An 18426-nucleotide genomic window follows, 5' to 3' on the forward strand; every position below is an offset into this window, starting at 1 on the left:
CCCCCTATTCTCCAGATAGATGGGAATCTGTCCCAAAACAGTCATACATTGGTGATGTAAAACTAGCTTGGTTGCCTGTAGCAACCAATCACAGCCCAGCTTTCATTTTACCTGAGCAGTTTAAGAAATCTAAGCTTTGTTCTGATTGGTTGCTAAGGACAACAAAGATAGATTGAGGCCTATTATAAACTATTATTGTAGGCCAAATAAAAGGGTTTTCTTTTGTTGCCCATAGCAACCAATTACAGCCCAGCTTTCATTGTTTTTAATCCTGATGTAATAGTATGCCACGCTCAGGGTGTGCATTCATGTAGCGGGTTAAGGAGCTTCCGGCTGTGTCATGGCAGCGAGGAGTTGCCATGGCTGCTGGCGGCTAATGAAGGCGGCCATTGACCGCCTATGAAACCCAGCTCGTGGCCAGGCTCCATGGAAAATCACAGTACTAAAATTAGAAATTTTATTTTAAAAATATTAAAATATTATTTTTTTTCCATTATTTCACCCAACTTGTGTTTTTCCGGCCCTACAGTAAATCTGTACATTATAGGACTGTGGCCCTTTTAAACTTTTCGGACCCCCTACCCAATCTAGTACCGATGGCCTGTCCTGAGGAGGGTTTTTAAGAACTGGGTATCCCCATTAACATCTGGCTGATGAGATTTTATGCAATAAAAACTCTGGCACCAGAGCGCGGCTTAAAGCAAAAGTAAATGCTATAAAAAGCTTACAGATTAGAAGAAGAGGAGAACAGCTTGTTTTGCTCAATTTAAGCCTACAATACTAAAGTACATAATCCCAATTCCCAAGTACAGATGTTACAAAACTTTCTTTAGTGGTTTGAAACCCGCAGAGTTCAGGACATGCACTAGATTGTGGCAAAGTGACAGCCCCAATTATGCTACAACTCTATAATATTTAATTGCTTTAAATATGTCATTTTTTTTTAACCCGGTGTAAATGCCGCTGTTCTCCTGAATCCGGCGATGTTTTTCTTTTCTTCCTGCGCTCCTCCGTTCGTGAGATATGGCCCTCTACTTCCTGCATATAAATGTAATCTTGTTACTGAGTGGGTGTGGTCAAAGGAAACACCTCCAGAGAAGAGTTCAGGACCACACCCACTTTGCAACAAGACTAGATTTAAATACAGAAAAGAGAGGGCCATATCTCAGGAACAGAGAGGCGCAGGAACAAAACAAAAACATCGCTGGATTCAGGAGAACAGCGGCATTTACATCAGATTAAAAAATGACATATTTATGGAAAATGTTAAGTTCCCTTTAAAGAAGCTACATATAAATACTTATAGCATTCAACAATGTGAGTAGTCTGGTATGAAACATAAAGCTATAGCACAAAATACAAACAAAGCCCACATGAGATATGAGAGGAGGCCAACCTGACCATTCCACCCCTCCCGTCATTCCTGATCACATCTTACCATATTTCTGACCAGGCTCCAGATTCTCCACAGTAACCCGATGGATAAACATCTTTCTACGTTTTGGTCCTCCATCTACAAAGATGCTGACACTGCCATAAGCAGTGAGATTGAAGGAAGGACGTCCAGGCAGAGGATTATATTCTACTACCGATGGGGTCCAGCTGAAGGTGGTCCAGGTCACAGTCATGGTTGTCGGATGACCTGAATGGGAAATAATTCAATTGAACTGTTCTATAAATTATATGGAGTAGTATGTAGATGCAATGATGGATGCACCCAGCAGAGGAAGGAACTATCCATAGGGGAAACCATCAATATCAGATGGTGGGGGTCCAAACCCAAGCAGCTGATTGAAGGAGGCATGTGGCTCCAGAACTGGCACAGCATTGTGGTTGTAGCAGAGGGAACCGCAATCTCACGGTAGCTTTCATGACCAGTGCACAACGTAAGACTTCCGGCAGTGAGCCATGGCACCGTCAATCATCAGGTCAGTGGGAGTGCACTTTAAAGAGGACCTGTCACCTGGTCGCCAGTTTTCCTCTTGTTTTTTTCCCTGTTCTTCCCTTATCCAATTTTTGTTTGTTTGTTTTTAAATCCCCCATACGGTTCCAGAAATATGGGCCTTTTTGTTTGGTGCTATTTTATGGTCTTTTCCAAGAGGGCGTGGCTTACAGCCTAATTATGGAGAGCAGCATAAAGACACGCCCCAGAGGATCTTTAGGCTGCTCTTCATAATTATCCTTTAACCAACCCCACCTGCACTAAAAAAAACATATCTCTAGAATGGCATAATGGATTAAAAAAAATAAAAAATAGTGGAAGAACAGAAATAAAACAAAAACAAAAATTGTCCACTCTTCACCCAGGCTCCCTTTAACAATTTTTTTATATACTACATTACAGAATACAAAGCTAAAATTGTGTGGCGGGTAGGTGGCTTTGCTTTTTCAGGATCCTCATCTCTTTGCCAAAGTGTAGAGCAGTTTACAAAAACCGCCTGTGTAGGACCCGTCCTGTCCTGTATTACCCAAACATCCTACTGACTTAAATGAATAGAGTGTAATACTTAATTTTACCTGTGGAGGCGCTGCAGGGAAACAAACATGTTTAATAAGCATGATAATTACTGGTAACAAGAGAAGAGTCCCAGCGGGGGGGGAGGGAGGGGGGGCATTTTTATTTGCTTTTTGTCAATGGCAATATCAAAGCAGATACCTTTATTAGATTTGGGGAGGGCTGTCCGAAATCACAGTCCACTTTATGGCGAAGGCTTACCTGTATATGAGAGGTGCACCTGCTCGGGCCGGTACCAGCCAAGGTTGGCACTGCTTACGGACATGATGGCGCACAAGGGAAGGATAGACGTCCACATCCTGCCTGGTGAAAGTATTAGCACTAAACAGTCACAAGGAACATTAAAGACCGGTTTTAATTTTGCGTCAAATTCTTAAAATGTATCTAAGCCAATTCCACCATCTCTGCATGTTCGGTATCCATCCGTCACCTGCAGCATTCTTCCTGTCTGGGTCATATGGCGGAGTCACGGCACAGCGCAGTGGTCAGTGGTCTGGGGTTTAGCAGAATAGTGAGTAAAAGAAGGAGGTTATTTCCCAGAAATGTCATATTGTGCAATATGCTCAGCCCTGCGGGCGCCCACATGTACATCTCTGTGTAAGACAAGCTCATTTTCGGTCCGTAAGCTAAACAGACCAGCGGTCGTCAGTGTGTAAGGCTTCTTTTACACCTACCGTGTTTTTTGCAGGTCGTTATTTCGGGCCTTTTTTGCAGGCTGTATCGCCGCAATTTTCACAGTCTGCCGCAATAATGGACCGCAAAAAACTTGCGGACCGCCATTTTTCAGGTTCCCAATACTTTAGCAAAAGTATTGGAGGAAAAAAAAACGGCGGTCCGCAAAACCGGAAGTGATGGCGCACATTGATTTTCAATGGGGGCCGTGTCCGTAAGCCGTGAAAAATATCTTTTTTCACAACCGTAAATACGGCCCTCACGTCCATGAGGCGCACCCTGGAATTATTGCGGCCCCTTTTTAGAAATCTATTGGGGCTGCAAAAACGGGCCACAAAATCACAGCAAGTGTAAAACCAGCCTAAGCGCACATTTATGATTCTCTCGTTCTGTACATGCAGCTCCGGCACAGTGTGCACAAGTCCATGGAGGTATACGCTGGTCCAGAAAGGGCCCACATCAGCACCAGGCTAACCCAGGCAACATTCGAGGGTGCACCGGGTCCCAGATTTCCATTAGTGACATCCATTGTACATGTACGGAGCGAGTGGTGCAGGCTGTGTTATACAGCCAGCACCCGAGTAACTGCTGCGCTCGGCGTTAGCTTCAATTGCAGCACTTCAACCCCCTTAGATGACTATATTAAACGTGACAGCAGCACTTAAGAAGTTTAAAATTGGAAGAAGGTGTCCTCATGACCCCGATGATATTGCCGTGTGAGATGGAATCCTCCTTAAAGGGGTTGTCTGGCCTTAGGCTACAAGTCTTCAATCCTTATGTGTGACTTCAGACTTGTGAATCCTCACAGCGCACAGTGAAGTGTCTCCGATGCAGGCAGTCACATGCCAACTAGACGTGCACAGTCATGCTCAATGCAAGTGTATCGACACGTCTAGTTGGAATGTGGCCATGAGTATGCAAATCACATACTTGGGGACACGCTCCCGGCGCCAGAGAATCCTCTCTGTGCGCATAACCGTCCAAACTAATAAAATATTACTTAAACCACACAAATTTGGTATAACCATAGCCTTAGTGATCTGTAGGACAAAGACACGGGACAGTTTTACAGCAAAGTGAAGTTCGGTAAAAAGAAAACCGCCAAATTGTGGTGGAATGTAGTATAAAGGTGTACATAAGAGGTTAGTACTGAAACCTACAGTATGTCGTCACCATATATTAGGTGAATGAGGCACGTACCTGGGAAGTCCTCGCACCTGGGAAGTCCTCGCACCTAGGAAGTCCTCGTGGTAAAATCCTCCCTCTTAGGGTTAGCAGCACAGCAAGTGATATCTGCTGGACAGAGTCTTGGAAAAGCCGGAAACAAAACAAAAGGGCCGTCCTATAGGGAGCGTCCTGTGCGGCACACAACTGCCCTCTGGTGTACAAAACCACCACTGCATCTAGCATGACATTCTGAGAGTATATGCACACGTTCAGGTTTTTTCGCTTTTTTTTTTCGCTTTTTTTTGCTATAAAAACGCTATAAAAACTCATTAAAAACGCATACATTATGCATACTATCACTTAGAATACATTCTGCAATTTTTGTGCACATCATGCGTTTTTTTTCGCGAAAAAAACGCATCGCGGTAAAAAAAGCATAAAAAAAAAAGCATCAAAAACACATAAAAACGCGCAAAAAACACATCAAAACTGCGAGAAAAAAAGCGAAAAAACGCATGCGGATTTCTGGCAGAAAAAAAAAAAAGAGCTTAAAGGGGTTGTGCGGACTACCTCCTATAAAAAAAAATAAATAAATAAAGGCCCAATTCGTTATTGCATTTGCTTTTGGTCTACATTTTGCATGTTTTTAATTTGCGCCTAATTCTTCTTTTCATTTGAGCCTTTTTTTTTTAAATCTACTTTATAACATAGAGCAGAGGTGTATCTAGGGGTATTGCACATACGGGATTTGCACACTTAGGGTATGTGCCCACGCTGTGGATTTTCCTGCGGATTTTTCCGCAGCGGATTTGGAAAATCCACAGTGCAAAACCACTGCGGTTTTCACTGCGGATTTTCTTGCGGTTTCTTCTGCGGATTCTTCTGTGGTTTTTCACCAGCACTTTCCTATTGGTGCTGGTTGCAAACCGCTGCGGAATCTGCACAAACAATTGACATGCTGCGGAAAATAATCCGCAGCTTTTCCGCGCGGCATTTTCCACAGCATGTGCACAGCGTTTTTTTTTCCCCTTAGGTTTACATGGTACTGTAAACTTTGGGAAACAGCAAAAACCGCAGCGTGTGCACACAGCCTTAGTCACGTGCCGACGAGCTGCTCATCCTACTCTCTCAATGTTCAGTGAAAAACTGAGAGAAGCTGAAGAGCAGATCGTTGTCACAGGACCAGAAGTGTGAAAATCCCCTATGAGTGAAGTTGCAATGTGATGACTGCTGAAACCTGCAGAGCTGAATCCTGACACTGAGGATATTAGGTAACGTTCACATTTGCGTTGTTGGGCGCAGCGTCGGCAACGCAACCAACAACGCATGTACACAATGCAGCGTTTTGCGATGCATGCGTTGCCATAAGATCGTGCAGAGCAGGAATTTCGGCGCAGGGAAAACGCTACAAGTAGCGTCCTCTGTGCCATGTCTGTGCGTCAATATGACACATGCGTCGTAAAACGCAATACAACGCATACCGGCGCATGTCCATGTGCCCCCCATGTTAAAGATAGGGGCGCATGACGCATGCGTCGGTATGCGTCGACGACGCTGCGCCCAACAACGCAAATGTGAACGTATCCTTACACGCTGTTAGGATTGGCTGCAGGCCTTCATTTTCTAATTAAAGGGCTCATCCAGGTTTCTGATGAAAGTCTGCAGACACTCTAGGTGACTGCAGGCTTTGGAATTCTCACAGTACATGCACTGCACACTTTTAAGATTCTCCCTTGCACAAGTCTACGATTTGTATACTTCTGGGCACATTCCGACTAGACGTGCCCGGCCTCGCTCAATTCATTTTCATTAAGTGAGGCCACACATGTCTAGTCGGTCCGTGACCGCATATATGTAAATCGCCAGCACGACAGAATCCTGACAGTATGCAGGGCGCACTGTGAGAAATCAGGAGTCTGCAGTCACATAGAATGAATGCAGGCTCATCACAAACCTGGACATCCCCTTTAATGCTCCTAACATAATTAAAACATGAGAATTAGTATCACAAATAACATTTACATCCAGGTACCTGATAGATGACGTCGTCTCTGGGGTCGTTCTCTTTATTTTCTTTTTCATCAGACCCCATGATGAGTTTTCTCATCCACCAGTCTCTGCAGAACTCCATCTTCTCCGGTCTCCTGCAGCACATCCCCACACGACGCCCTTAAAGATACAAGTGTCATTATAATTCTTCTGAATAAAAATATCTGCCTTACACCGAGCCCCTGAACAAATGATTGCTCCTTACTATGTTCTCTGCCAAAAATATGACCTCCACACTGCCCCTCTTATGTACATGTTCTCCACACTGCTCCCCCTCTTCACACTGTCCTCACACACTGGGTCATCCCTATGGCATTTACCCTCCCACTTTCCATACTGCCTCCTCACACATCCCCCAATTCCCCATACTATGTCCGCTTCTATTTTCCCCTCACTCCTCATACTGTATCCGCACCCATCCCCCCCCCCACTCACCATACTGTGTCTGCACCTACTGTCCTCCTTGCTCCCCCAAATTGTGTGCGAAAAACTTTTCTCCATTACACTAAATTTCCCCCACACAGTAAATAACCTCATACAGTAAATACCCCCACACAGAGAATATACCTGCCCCCCCACACAAAACCAGAGGTTATACAATGGGGCCTGAGGAGGTTATACATTGGGGCAAGAGACGGAATATGTGGAAGGACGGTAAGGAGCCGTGAGAGGATATGAGGTGAGCGGCCCCGGACCACCACGTCCACACTGTGTGCTGCACATATGTTCTGTGTCTGCCGGTGACTCATTATTGCATTTCTGCCTGATTTTATTGAGGTTTTTTAGTGTTTTGCGCCTTTTTTTTTTTGTTTTGTTTCCATCAAATTGTTCCTTTCATTTGCGCCTTATCTGAAGCCCGTGTTATGTTCTCACCACTGGGGGGGCAGAGTTTGGGGGTAACGTGGGGTTTCCAGCCCGATTCATTATTTGCAACTTTACAAAAGTTGAAAAATGTGTCGCAAAAGAGGGACGGACTAAACTGCATATTGGGATGATGGGATGATGGGCTGCAATACTAGACTCCACCACTAGATGGCAGCACATTTTACAAATGCAGCCCAGGAAATGACTTCTTGTAATATAGGAAGAAGGGAATTCAATGGAAATACTTAAATGAATCAGAACATCCACAGGGCTGGATTAAAGTTTAATAATAGAATTAGGGAAAAAAGATTGTAACTATATGGGATTATGTGTAGAATATCGGGTTACACACGCCTGGTGATATATCTCATCAACATTTCATAGGAATATGGGTATAATTATTGTTCTGTATGGGGATTATGGGTGAAATATCACAAATACACATGCCCAGGAACATATCTCATCTACTTCTGATAGGAATATGGGTATAATGGTTCTTTGTGGGTATTATAGGTGATAGAGGATGATAGTGGCAGCACAGAAACAGCCACACAAAAAAAAAAAAAAATCTGCCCTGTATAGCGGGGATCAATATGAAAGTTTCCATTCCCATTCAAGTGAACCTGGATGGAAAACAGGCACATAAGACTCAATTATGCCTTGCCTACTGACGAAGAAGCAATACCGAGTCCTATATCAGACATGTGAACGTAAGCAGGATCATTTATTGTTCCATGAAAGCTATTTTGTTGGATTTGTTATGATGGCCTTCGTATTAACCTAGAGACCAGTATACACTAAAATACATGTTCCATTTCCAAATATTTTTGTTAAGATAAAACCTATTATTTTATTAAAAGTTATTTTTAAAAAATTCTATATATCTCCATTAAAAGTTATTGATGTCAACAAACCTAAGTAACCAATAAAATCCTGCAAAAGATCCAACATCCTATAAAGAACAATGTATATAATATAGGTATATAAGCAAGAAGTATGGTGCAAGACTGCTCATCTCTATGACATGGCCGGCCTAATAAGGAGGTGGGAACACTGGGTCAAAGACCTATGATGCCAGGGGTGGGAGAAGTCAATGGACATGTAGTCCTGTCAGATGCAAATAGGTTACAGGATCTGTATATCCATAGCATTCTGACCATAACCCCATATAGAATAATAAATATACCCATATTCTTACCGGAAGTTAATGAAATGTTTCATCATATTTTACCAATAATCAACATATAAAACAATAATTGTACACATACGTGTTCTTACCAGGAATTGATCGAATATGACACTGGGCATGTGTATTCATGATATATCACCTATAATCCCCATACAGATCAATAATTATACCCATAATCCTATCAGAAGTAGATGAAATATGTTCCTGGGCATGTGTATTTGTGATATTTCACCTATAATCCCCATACAGATCAATAATTATACCCATATTCCTATCAGAAGTAGATGAAATATGTTCCTGGGCATGTGTATTCATGATATATCACCTATAATCCCCATACAGATCAATAATTATACCCATAATCCTATCAGAAGTAGATGAAATATGTTCCTGGGCATGTGTATTTGTGATATTTCACCCATAATCCCCATACAGATCAATAATTATACCCATATTCCTATGAAATGTTGATGAGATATATCACCAGGCGTGTGTAACCCGATATTCTACACATAATCCCATATAGTTACAATCTTTTTTCCCTAATTCTATTATTAAACTTTAATCCAGCCCTGTGGATGTTCTGATTCATTTAAGTATTTCCATTGAATTCCCTTCTTCCTATATTACAAGAAGTCATTTCGTGGGCTGCATTTGTAAAATGTGCTGCCATCTAGTGGTGGAGTCTAGTATTGCAGCCCATCATCCCATCATCCCAATATGCAGTTTAGTCCGTCCCCGCAAAGGATAAATGAGTCGTTCTCCGGGGGAATGTCCTCTGCCCCAGACATGTTTGGGCAACTTTTGGGGGCAAAAAAGTTGCAAAAGAAGGTTAAACACAAAGATAAAAAAAAAAAAACATTCTTGCCTTTGCAGAAAATTCATGAATCTCTTGCGCCATTTTTTTTTTTAATAAATATGCGTCAAGGAATGCAGCAAGACTATGACCGCCAAAATTCCTGACCAGAATGCAGACCCCCCTCCCCCCCCCAAGGGTAGACCACCACTAAGTGCAGACCCCCCAAGTAAGTGCAGACCCCCCCCCCCCCAAGTGCAGAGTAGACCCCAAAAGTTTGGTTCCATTGCGCAAAAGTTGGAAGAACTTCAGAAACTACAACTCCCACAATTCCCTGCTTCCACTCACACAAGCGCGTCTCCCTGTGCCCTGACGTCATTAGCGCCGCGGCGCCCCTCACTTTCCGGTCACAAGACGGTATCCGTGTTTACAGTGTACACGGCGTGTCTGATCCCTGCAGGTAACGGTCACCGGTGCGCGGCCCGGAGCCCGGGGCGTGACCGCTTCTTCTCAGGCACCTGCTGCGTTTGATGTCATAGAACACGTATGTATCTAGCGCTGACGGGCAGGCGCAGCTGTTACCATGGCAACGGTTCCCAGGATGTGACGCTTTTACAGTTTTTGCCTATTTTCCCTGTTCCAGACAGCAGCTCTATATTGTACGCATGCGCCCTGTATTCACATGGCCACAACAGCATGTGACCGCTGCAGGCAATCGCACGCTTCCGCTGGACACCCGTATACGGAGACTCACCAGTGTGGAGGGAGAGTGAGCCCGTTGCCGGCGTCTTGTCACAGAGGGGGCATCACCAGCCGACGTCTTGTCATGGGGGGACGTGTGTGGCCGGCGTCTTGTCACAGAGGGGACATCACCAGCCTGCGTCTTGTCATGGGGGGACGTGTGTGGCCGGCGTCTTGTCACAGAGGGGGCATCACCAGCCAGCATCTTGTCACAGGGGGGTGTGTGTGGCCGGCGTCTTGTCACAGAGGGGACATCACCAGCCTACGTCTTGTCATGGGGGGACGTGTGTGGCCGGCGTCTTGTCACAGAGGGGGCTTCACCAGCCAACGTCTTGTCATGGGGGGACGTGTGTGGCCGGCATCTTGTCACAGAGGGGGCTTCACCAGCCAACGTCTTGTCACGGGGAGGTGTGTGTGGCCGGCGTCTTGTCACAGAGGGGGCATCACCAGCCAGCATCTTGTCACAGGGGGGTGTGTGTGGCCGGCGTCTTGTCACAGAGGGGACATCACCAGCCAGCATCTTGTCACAGGGGGGTGTGTGTGGCCGGCGTCTTGTCACAGAGGGGACATCACCAGCCAGCGTCTTGTCACAGGGGGGTGTGTGTGGCCGGCGTCTTGTCACAGAGGGGGCTTCACCAGCCAACGTCTTGTCATGGGGGGACGTGTGTGGCCGGCATCTTGTCACAGAGGGGGCTTCACCAGCCAACGTCTTGTCATGGGGGGATGTGTGTGGCCGGCGTCTTGTCACAGAGAGGGCATCACCAGCCTACGTCTTGTCATGGGGGGACGTGTGTGGCCGGCGTCTTGTCACAGAGGGGACATCACCAGCCAACGTCTTGTCATTGGGGGACGTGTGTGGCCGGCGTCTTGTCACAGAGGGGACATCACCAGCCTACGTCTTGTCATGGGGGGACGTGTGTGGCCGGCGTCTTGTCACAGAGGGGACATCACCAGCCTGCGTCTTGTCATGGGGGGACGTGTGTGGCCGGCGTCTTGTCACAGAGGGGGCATCACCAGGCAAGATCTTGTCACGGGGAGGTGTGTGTGGCCAGCGTCTTGTCACAGAGGGGGCATCACCAGCCAACATCTTGTCACAGGGGGGTGTGTGTGGCCGGCGTCTTGTCACAGAGGGGACATCACCAGCCAGCATCTTGTCACAGGGGGGTGTGTGTGGCCGGCGTCTTGTCACAGAGAGGGCATCACCAGCCTACATCTTGTCATGGGGGACGTGTGTGGCCGGCGTCTTGTCACAGAGGGGACATCACCAGCCTACGTCTTGTCATGGGGGGACGTGTGTGGCCGGCGTCTTGTCACAGAGGGGACATCACCAGCCAGCGTCTTGTCATGGGGGGACGTGTGTGGCCGGCGTCTTGTCACAGAGGGGACATCACCAGCCTACGTCTTGTCATGGGGGGACGTGTGTGGCCGGCGTCTTGTCACAGAGGGGACATCACCAGCCAGCGTCTTGTCATGGGGGGACGTGTGTGGCCGGCGTCTTGTCACAGAGGGGGCATCACCAGGCAATATCTTGTCACGGGGTGGTGTGTGTGGCCAGCGTCTTGTCACAGAGGGGACATCACCAGCCAACATCTTGTCACAGGGGGGGGGTGTGGCCAGCGTCTTGTCACAGAGGGGACATCACCAGCCAGCGTCTTGTCACAGGGGGGTGTGTGTGGCCGGCGTCTTGTCACAGAGGGGAAATCACCAGCCAGCATCTTGTCACAGGGGGGTGTGTGTGGCCGGCGTCTTGTCACAGAGGGGACATCACCAGCCTACGTCTTGTCATGGGGGGACGTGTGTGGCCGGCGTCTTGTCACAGAGGGGACATCACCAGCCTACGTCTTGTCATGGGGGGACGTGTGTGGCCGGCGTCTTGTCACAGAGGGGACATCACCAGCCAGCGTGGTGTCACGGGGGGGGTGTGTGTGGCCGGCGTCTTGTCACAGAGGGGACATCACCAGCCAGCGTCTTGTCATGGGGGGACGTGTGTGGCCGGCGTCTTGTCACAGAGGGGGCATCGCCAGGCAACATCTTGTCACGGGGAGGTGTGTGTGGCCGGCGTCTTGTCACAGAGGGGACATCACCAGCCAGCGTGGTGTCACGGGGGGGGGGGTGTGTGGCCGGCGTCTTGTCACAGAGGGGACATCACCAGCCAGCGTCTTGTCATGGGGGGACGTGTGTGGCCGGCGTCTTGTCACAGAGGGGGCATCGCCAGGCAACATCTTGTCACGGGGAGGTGTGTGTGGCCGGCGTCTTGTCACAGAGGGGGCATCGCCAGGCAACATCTTGTCACGGGGAGGTGTGTGTGGCCGGCGTCTTGTCACAGAGGGGGCATCACCGGCCCTCGTCTTGTCATGGGGGGACGTGTGTGGCCGGCGTCTTGTCATGGGGGGACGCGTGTGGCCGGTGTCTTGTCATGGGGGGATGTGTGTGGCCGGCGTCTTGTCACGGGTGGGTATTGTGAAGGTCTATTGGTGGCATCCCCCAGTTTATAGGTTGTGTTCACACGTTGCGTTTTCAGTGTCTTTTTCTGCAGGACGTCCTGCTCTGGGCAGTAAAGAAACTACCGTACTCACAAATAGCCGCTTTTACTGCCTTTTTTTTTTGCTTCTGTTTTTTGTGTGCGGATGATGTCGCTTGTCAGCAGCACATGTTTATTAAAGTTAGTTTTCACCGAAAACAGTTTTTACTGTGTTTTTTTTTCTTTTTTCATTTATTGCTTTCTATGAGTAAAAAAGAAAAAATGCTGCAAAAACACTGAAAGCATTGACACGTGGTAGCTTTCCAATTTAGTCAGGAAAAATAAAAATAAGTGTCTGCAAGAGATCTGTGAAATCTGAGATTTAGCTTTTACACGAAAAAAAGCTTTTAATTTGCATAAAAAAGCTACAAAAACTCATGGTGTGACCATAGTCTTACAGCGGCGTTTTGAGACTTCAGACTCCTCTATGGGGTTGTCCACTACTAGGACACGTGAAGCCTATCCTCGCCTCCCGTGCCAGCGCCATTGCCACGGTGTCGCCAGTCCCTTTAAGGCCTCATTCAGACGTGTGTGTTTCATGTACGTGTTGTAACCATTTTCTTTTTTCCTCTCTTTTTCGGTAGGCGCTGATCACTTTACGATGGGTCAGGGCGGATCCCAGGAATTGCCACCAGATCAGGCCACATCGGCCCGGGAGGAGCCGCCAGCTAAGCTCACATCGTACCAGGGAGGTAAATCCACGTCCTCGGCTTACAGTGCCGTACAAAGACCACAACATGTGGCATTCTTCATGGACCTGGAGCCTTTCCCGGAGGAGATCCTCCTCTTGATCCTCAGCTTCGTACGGGCGCGGGACCTGGTCCTCCGCTGTAGACTCGTGAGCCGGCGCTGGAGACGTCTGGTGGACTCGCCCTCCATGTGGAGGATAAAGTGTGAGCGAGATCATAGAAGAGAGCTTCTCCTCGCAGCTGAAATGTGTCCCGACATCTCCTGGCCGAGGGTTTATCTGAAGACGCCGTTTTCAAGGAACCTGCTGCGAAACCCCTTTGGTGCAGGTGAGGCTGAGATTTGGCCACTTTCTCGTACGGAACTGTATTAACCCCCTCTCGTTGGAGCCGCTTGTCTTGTCTGCACTTTTTTTTCCTCCCCTTCTACGTAGCCATATGAGGGCTTGTATTTAAATAGTGGAAATAGTTGAATGACACAATTTACTTTACCAGATAATACTGGGAAAAAACCAGCTCTGCACCGCGTGCCATATATACTCAGGGGAGACCCCGCTCTGCACCGCGTGCCATATATACTCAGGGGAGACCCCGCTCTGCACCGCGTGCCATATATACTCAGGGGAGACCCCGCTCTGCACCGCGTGCCATATATACTCAGGGGAGACCCCGCTCTGCACCGCGTGCCATATATACTCAGGGGAGACCCCGCTCTGCACCGCGTGCCATATATACTCAGGGGAGACCCCGCTCTGCACCGCGTGCCATATATACTCAGGGGAGACCCCGCTCTGCACCGCGTGCCATATATACTCAGGGGAGACCCCGCTCTGCACCGCGTGCCATATATACTCAGGGGAGACCCCGCTCTGCACCGCGTGCCATATATACTCAGGGGAGACCCACTCTGCACCGCGTGCCATATATACTCGGGGGAGACCCCGCTCTGCACCGCGTGCCATATATACTCGGGGGAGACCCCGCTCTGCACCGCGTGCCATATATACTCGGGGGAGACCCCGCTCTGCACCGCGTGCCATATATACTCGGGGGAGACCCCGCTCTGCACCGCGTGCCATATATACTCGGGGGAGACCCCGCTCTGCACCGCGTGCCATATATACTCGGGGGAGACCCCGCTCTGCACCGCGTGCCATATATACTCGGGGGAGACCCCGCTCTGCACCGCGTGCCATATATACTCGGGGGAGACCCACTCAGCACCGCGTGCCATATATACTCGGGGGAGACCCCGCTCTGCACCGCGTGCCATATATACTCGGGGGAGACCCACTCAGCACCGCGTGCCATATATACTCGGGGGAGACCCACTCAGCACCGCGTGCCATATATACTCGGGGGAGACCCGCTCTGCAAAGCGTGCCATATATACTCGGGGGAGACCCGCTCTGCACCGAGTGCCATATATACTCGGGGGAGACCCCGCTCTGCACCGCGTGCCATATATACTCAGGGGAGACCCGCTCTGCACCGTGTGCCAAACCGTCACCAGGGATGGCACAGGCTCAAACAGAACATCATCATCTCGGTCAGATTAGGGTCCGGTCTGTGTCTGGCACGTCTGCGCCGTTCCGCTTCTCTGAGGAACGCCCCGTCCACTCATCCCCTTCCCATCCTAACAGATTGCTGGGGTCTGTGCTGTCAGAGCCCCCCGGACGAGGCCATCTCTGCGTGTGATGATTAGAGCTCAGTCATGGTGGACACTGACCGGCCCCGGAGACGGTCTCCACCAGAAGAAACGGCGCCACCTTAGACCGACATGGGAGAGTACGCGGCGCTACAGACTTATGCCTCAATGCAGCTAAAACTGGGACAGACTGATGGATTCGTGGGCACCGTGCTCCGCATGTTGTATAAATCTGATTTCCTGTCTCCTGCAGAACAACTGAAATACTGGGACGTTACAAATGGAGGGGACGGATGGAAGGTGGAGGCCAACTGTTCAGAACTAGAAGGTGCCGAGAGACCAACCTGCTTTGTCTCCTCATTCGGGTGAGTAATCACTTGGCCTTCTGCTGACAGTTTGGGAACTAAATACTGATCTACGTGACCCGATAATTGGGAGTTGAGCGTTCGTAGCCATGTACGATCCCGATCATTGGCCGGTGTAATCCGTCCAGCCATTAAATCTCACAGTGCCCTATGTAGACGGGGGCCGTGCTGCAGACACCATGCGTGCCGTACGGGGGCTGAAGGATCGTTCTGCTCCCATACAGTGTGGACGGGTCATAAACCAGCGCTGCTCGTATGTAGACAGTCGCTGCTTGTCTATAGGCAGGAGTCCGAGCGTCGTAACGCACGTTAACCGTATACCTCCCTACAGGTGGTGCAAGAAGAGTCAGACCATAGACCTGTTACAGGAGGGACTGTCGGAGCATTTCCTGGACGTGCACCAGCCCAGCATCTGCATCTCGGACTGGTGGGTCATTATATTCCCGTTACACGCCGACGTAGGAACAGCTGTTTGCATGGAGTAAATGCTCCGTCCAGTGAGCGGCAGCTGCGCTGTACAGCCAGCACCAAAGAAAATCAGCGGGGGCTTACTGAAGCCCCCTAGTAATGTCCTATGTGGCAACATTTTATACGAGGTCAACAATTTACCAATAAACTCCTCCCCTAAGGAAAATAATTACATATATTAAAAATTATTATTATTTATTTATTTATTATTATACATTTTTATAGCGCCATTTATTCCATGGCGCTTTACATGTGAATACGGGGCAAATATAGACAAATACATTAAACATGAGCAGATAACAAGGCACACGAGTACATAAGGAGGGAGGACCCTGCCCGCGAGGGCTCACAGTCTGCAGGGGGTGGGTGAGGATACACTAGGAGAGGGAAGAGCTGGCTGTACGGCTGTTCAGTAGGTTGAGGATCACAAAAATAAATTAAATCGCCATCACCTTCTCCAAAAATGTAATAAAATACCCAAGATAATTAAAAAATCTACATACCATATTTATTCTATAAGATGAAGGTGAGAATTTTTCTTTGCATTTTTTCCATAATAAAATGCAATAAAAAGTAATAAAAAAATCTTTAAAAGTTTGGAATAATAATAATGAAAAAAAAAAAACAGTGGTGGATTTATGTTTTGTATTTTTATTCACCATTTTTGTCCCTCTTTGTTTTTGATTAATTAATACTTTATATGGTAACGTGAACATTAATGGGTTACCGCCGCTGAAGCCTGGATGCTTTCCTGCAGGTACGCCGGACGGCATGACTGCGGCTGTGTCTATCGGATAAATGTGGAACTGTTGGCGGCAAATAAAAATACTGTACTAAAGGAGTTTTCTTTGGCCCCCGAACCCATCCCCCAGTGGAACGACACACGTTATCACCAGGTAGGATACAGTCAGATCATATATAGTGAAGGGTGCTGACCGCTCATTGGAATCGCTAAGCCAGACCCCTTTCACGGCTGATGAATAAATGGACCAGCCTTCCGATTCAAATGAGGCGATCAGCCAGCCCCCTACACTGCAGACCCCAATACTAGGTCATCTTCTATGGGCGACTTCTTTCTGTTATGTTTAGTAATATCCAGTTACTTGTGATTCTTTCTCTTCAGGTTTCCTACGAATTCCGACACTATGGACCCAGCGTCCGATACGTGAAATTTAAACACAAAGGTAAAGACACAAAATTCTGGAAAGGATGGTACGGAGCTCGGATCACAAACTCATCCGTCACCGTGAAGTGTCACAACCTCGAACCCTGTACATGAGCCCCGAATTGTCACCTGGAGCCGGATTATGCTGTTTTTAACGCTGAAAATATATATGATAATAATTCTCTGTATTTTTTAGTATTATTATTATTATAGCGCCATTTGTTCCATGGCACTTTACATGTGAGGAGGGGTATACATAATAAAAACAAGTGCAGTAATCTTAAACAATACAAGTCACGACTGGTCCAGGAGGAGAGAGGACCCTGCCCGCGAGGGCTCACAGTCTACAAATGAGAATTTTTTCGTAAATAGAAGTGCTAATGGTTTATTCTTACCAATTACCAAAATGCAAAGTGAATGAACGAAAAAGAACTGGGCAGGAGGTTGTTCCAAACATTATAGAGAACCAACCACTGATCTTCTATGGATGTCGCTGGGCAGGAGGTTGTTCCAAACATTATAGAGAACCAACCACAGATCTTCTATGGATGTCGCTTGTGTAGATCCTTCATGTGATCCCAGACAGCAAACGGAGTTGGGGATCTGGTCAGGCTAGGGAGACATCTGAAACCATTAGGGAGACGTAATGGTTTAGTCCTTACTGGGGCTGAGATGCACATGTGCTTACTCTACTATGCCATTATGGCAGGAGATAATCTCGGTAACCAATTATCCCAGCATTAAGAGTCAGTGCTACATTGTACTCATGTGTGGGGTTTCAACATAGACAAACTACTATATGAATATATGCAAAAAAAAAAGTTTTATTGCAACTGTTCACGTTTTTACTTGATTGATTCATTGTGTATATATATATCTTCTTTATCACTTTAATATATGGATATTGTTGGATTTCCTGAAATGTCCTTTTTTATTGGCCTTTGGTCTCATTACCTTGCAGTGTTTTTTCATTGAGCTCCTCATGATTTTGTCCACATGTTTTACTATGAAAACACAAAAGCGCACAGAGAGGTAAAAAATACTCTGTTGTAAAAAAGTCACAGTAAATAAGCAAGTGCTAGACAAAAAATGAAAAAATACAGGGTGTTTAGTTACTTTTTTTTTTGCAAAAAAACATATGTTAAGCTGCTCCACCAATCACCAAGGTATACCCATAATAGAGCAGTCCTATCTAATGTATATGATCCCTATCTGATGTATTTAAAAACCTGATCATCTGTATAGTACCTGTATGAACAGGGCTCAGAGAGAAAATATCCATGTGGAACATGCGAGATGGAACAGCTACAATGCAAATGACCCACAGAGGAGTGGTGAACTCCCCAGTCTTGTAGAAACAAGTGAACAATTATAGAACCAGAAACACATGGGCCACCTGCATAGCGAACAAGTCTGTAGAAACCCGTTCACACCACCAAAGAACTTGAAGACACTGTTTTACTATGTAGCAATCATTAACTTTTCAGTGCCTTGTCCCTCCTTTTCCTTTTGCACATTTCTTGAATCTTAATTACGTATTTTTATTATGTCATTAATAAAATAAAATTACTTTATATTCA

General features: G+C 47.3%; 2 protein-coding genes across 6 annotated transcripts in view; one reads left to right on the plus strand and one right to left on the minus strand.

Annotated features, from left to right (window-relative positions):
• The window catches only part of ACP7 (acid phosphatase 7, tartrate resistant (putative)), a 50871-nt gene extending 41133 nt beyond the window's left edge, over window positions 1-9738 (minus strand). The window contains exons 1-5 of one of the 4 annotated variants that reach the window (XM_069746540.1): window positions 9601-9738; window positions 6387-6523; window positions 4388-4494; window positions 2717-2818; window positions 1439-1642 (exon numbers count right to left, since the gene is read on the minus strand). In XM_069746540.1, the coding sequence (XP_069602641.1) occupies window positions 1439-1642; window positions 2717-2813 (301 nt within the window). In that variant the 5' untranslated portion in view covers window positions 2814-2818; window positions 4388-4494; window positions 6387-6523; window positions 9601-9738. Of the gene's footprint in view, window positions 1-1438; window positions 1643-2716; window positions 3009-4387; window positions 4500-6386; window positions 6524-9600 lie in introns of those variants that run through there. The other 3 variants (XM_069746538.1, XM_069746539.1, XM_069746537.1) reach the window with 3 other exon arrangements.
• Window positions 9659-18426, plus strand: LOC138661688 (F-box only protein 27-like). Of its 2 annotated transcripts, XM_069746542.1 has the most exons (7): window positions 9659-9796; window positions 13099-13530; window positions 15102-15213; window positions 15545-15640; window positions 16439-16577; window positions 16805-16865; window positions 18107-18426. In XM_069746542.1, exons 2-7 carry the CDS (start codon window positions 13116-13118, stop codon window positions 18199-18201), a joined length of 918 nt encoding a protein of 305 aa, XP_069602643.1. In that variant the 5' UTR covers window positions 9659-9796; window positions 13099-13115; the 3' UTR covers window positions 18202-18426. The 2 variants fall into 2 exon arrangements, with proteins under 2 accessions (XP_069602643.1, XP_069602642.1); XM_069746541.1 differs by lacking the exon at window positions 18107-18426 and having other exon boundaries at window positions 16805-17764.

Source organism: Ranitomeya imitator, chromosome 2 (assembly GCF_032444005.1).
Source record: "Ranitomeya imitator isolate aRanImi1 chromosome 2, aRanImi1.pri, whole genome shotgun sequence".
In the NCBI taxonomy this organism is placed as follows: domain Eukaryota; kingdom Metazoa; phylum Chordata; class Amphibia; order Anura; family Dendrobatidae; genus Ranitomeya; species Ranitomeya imitator.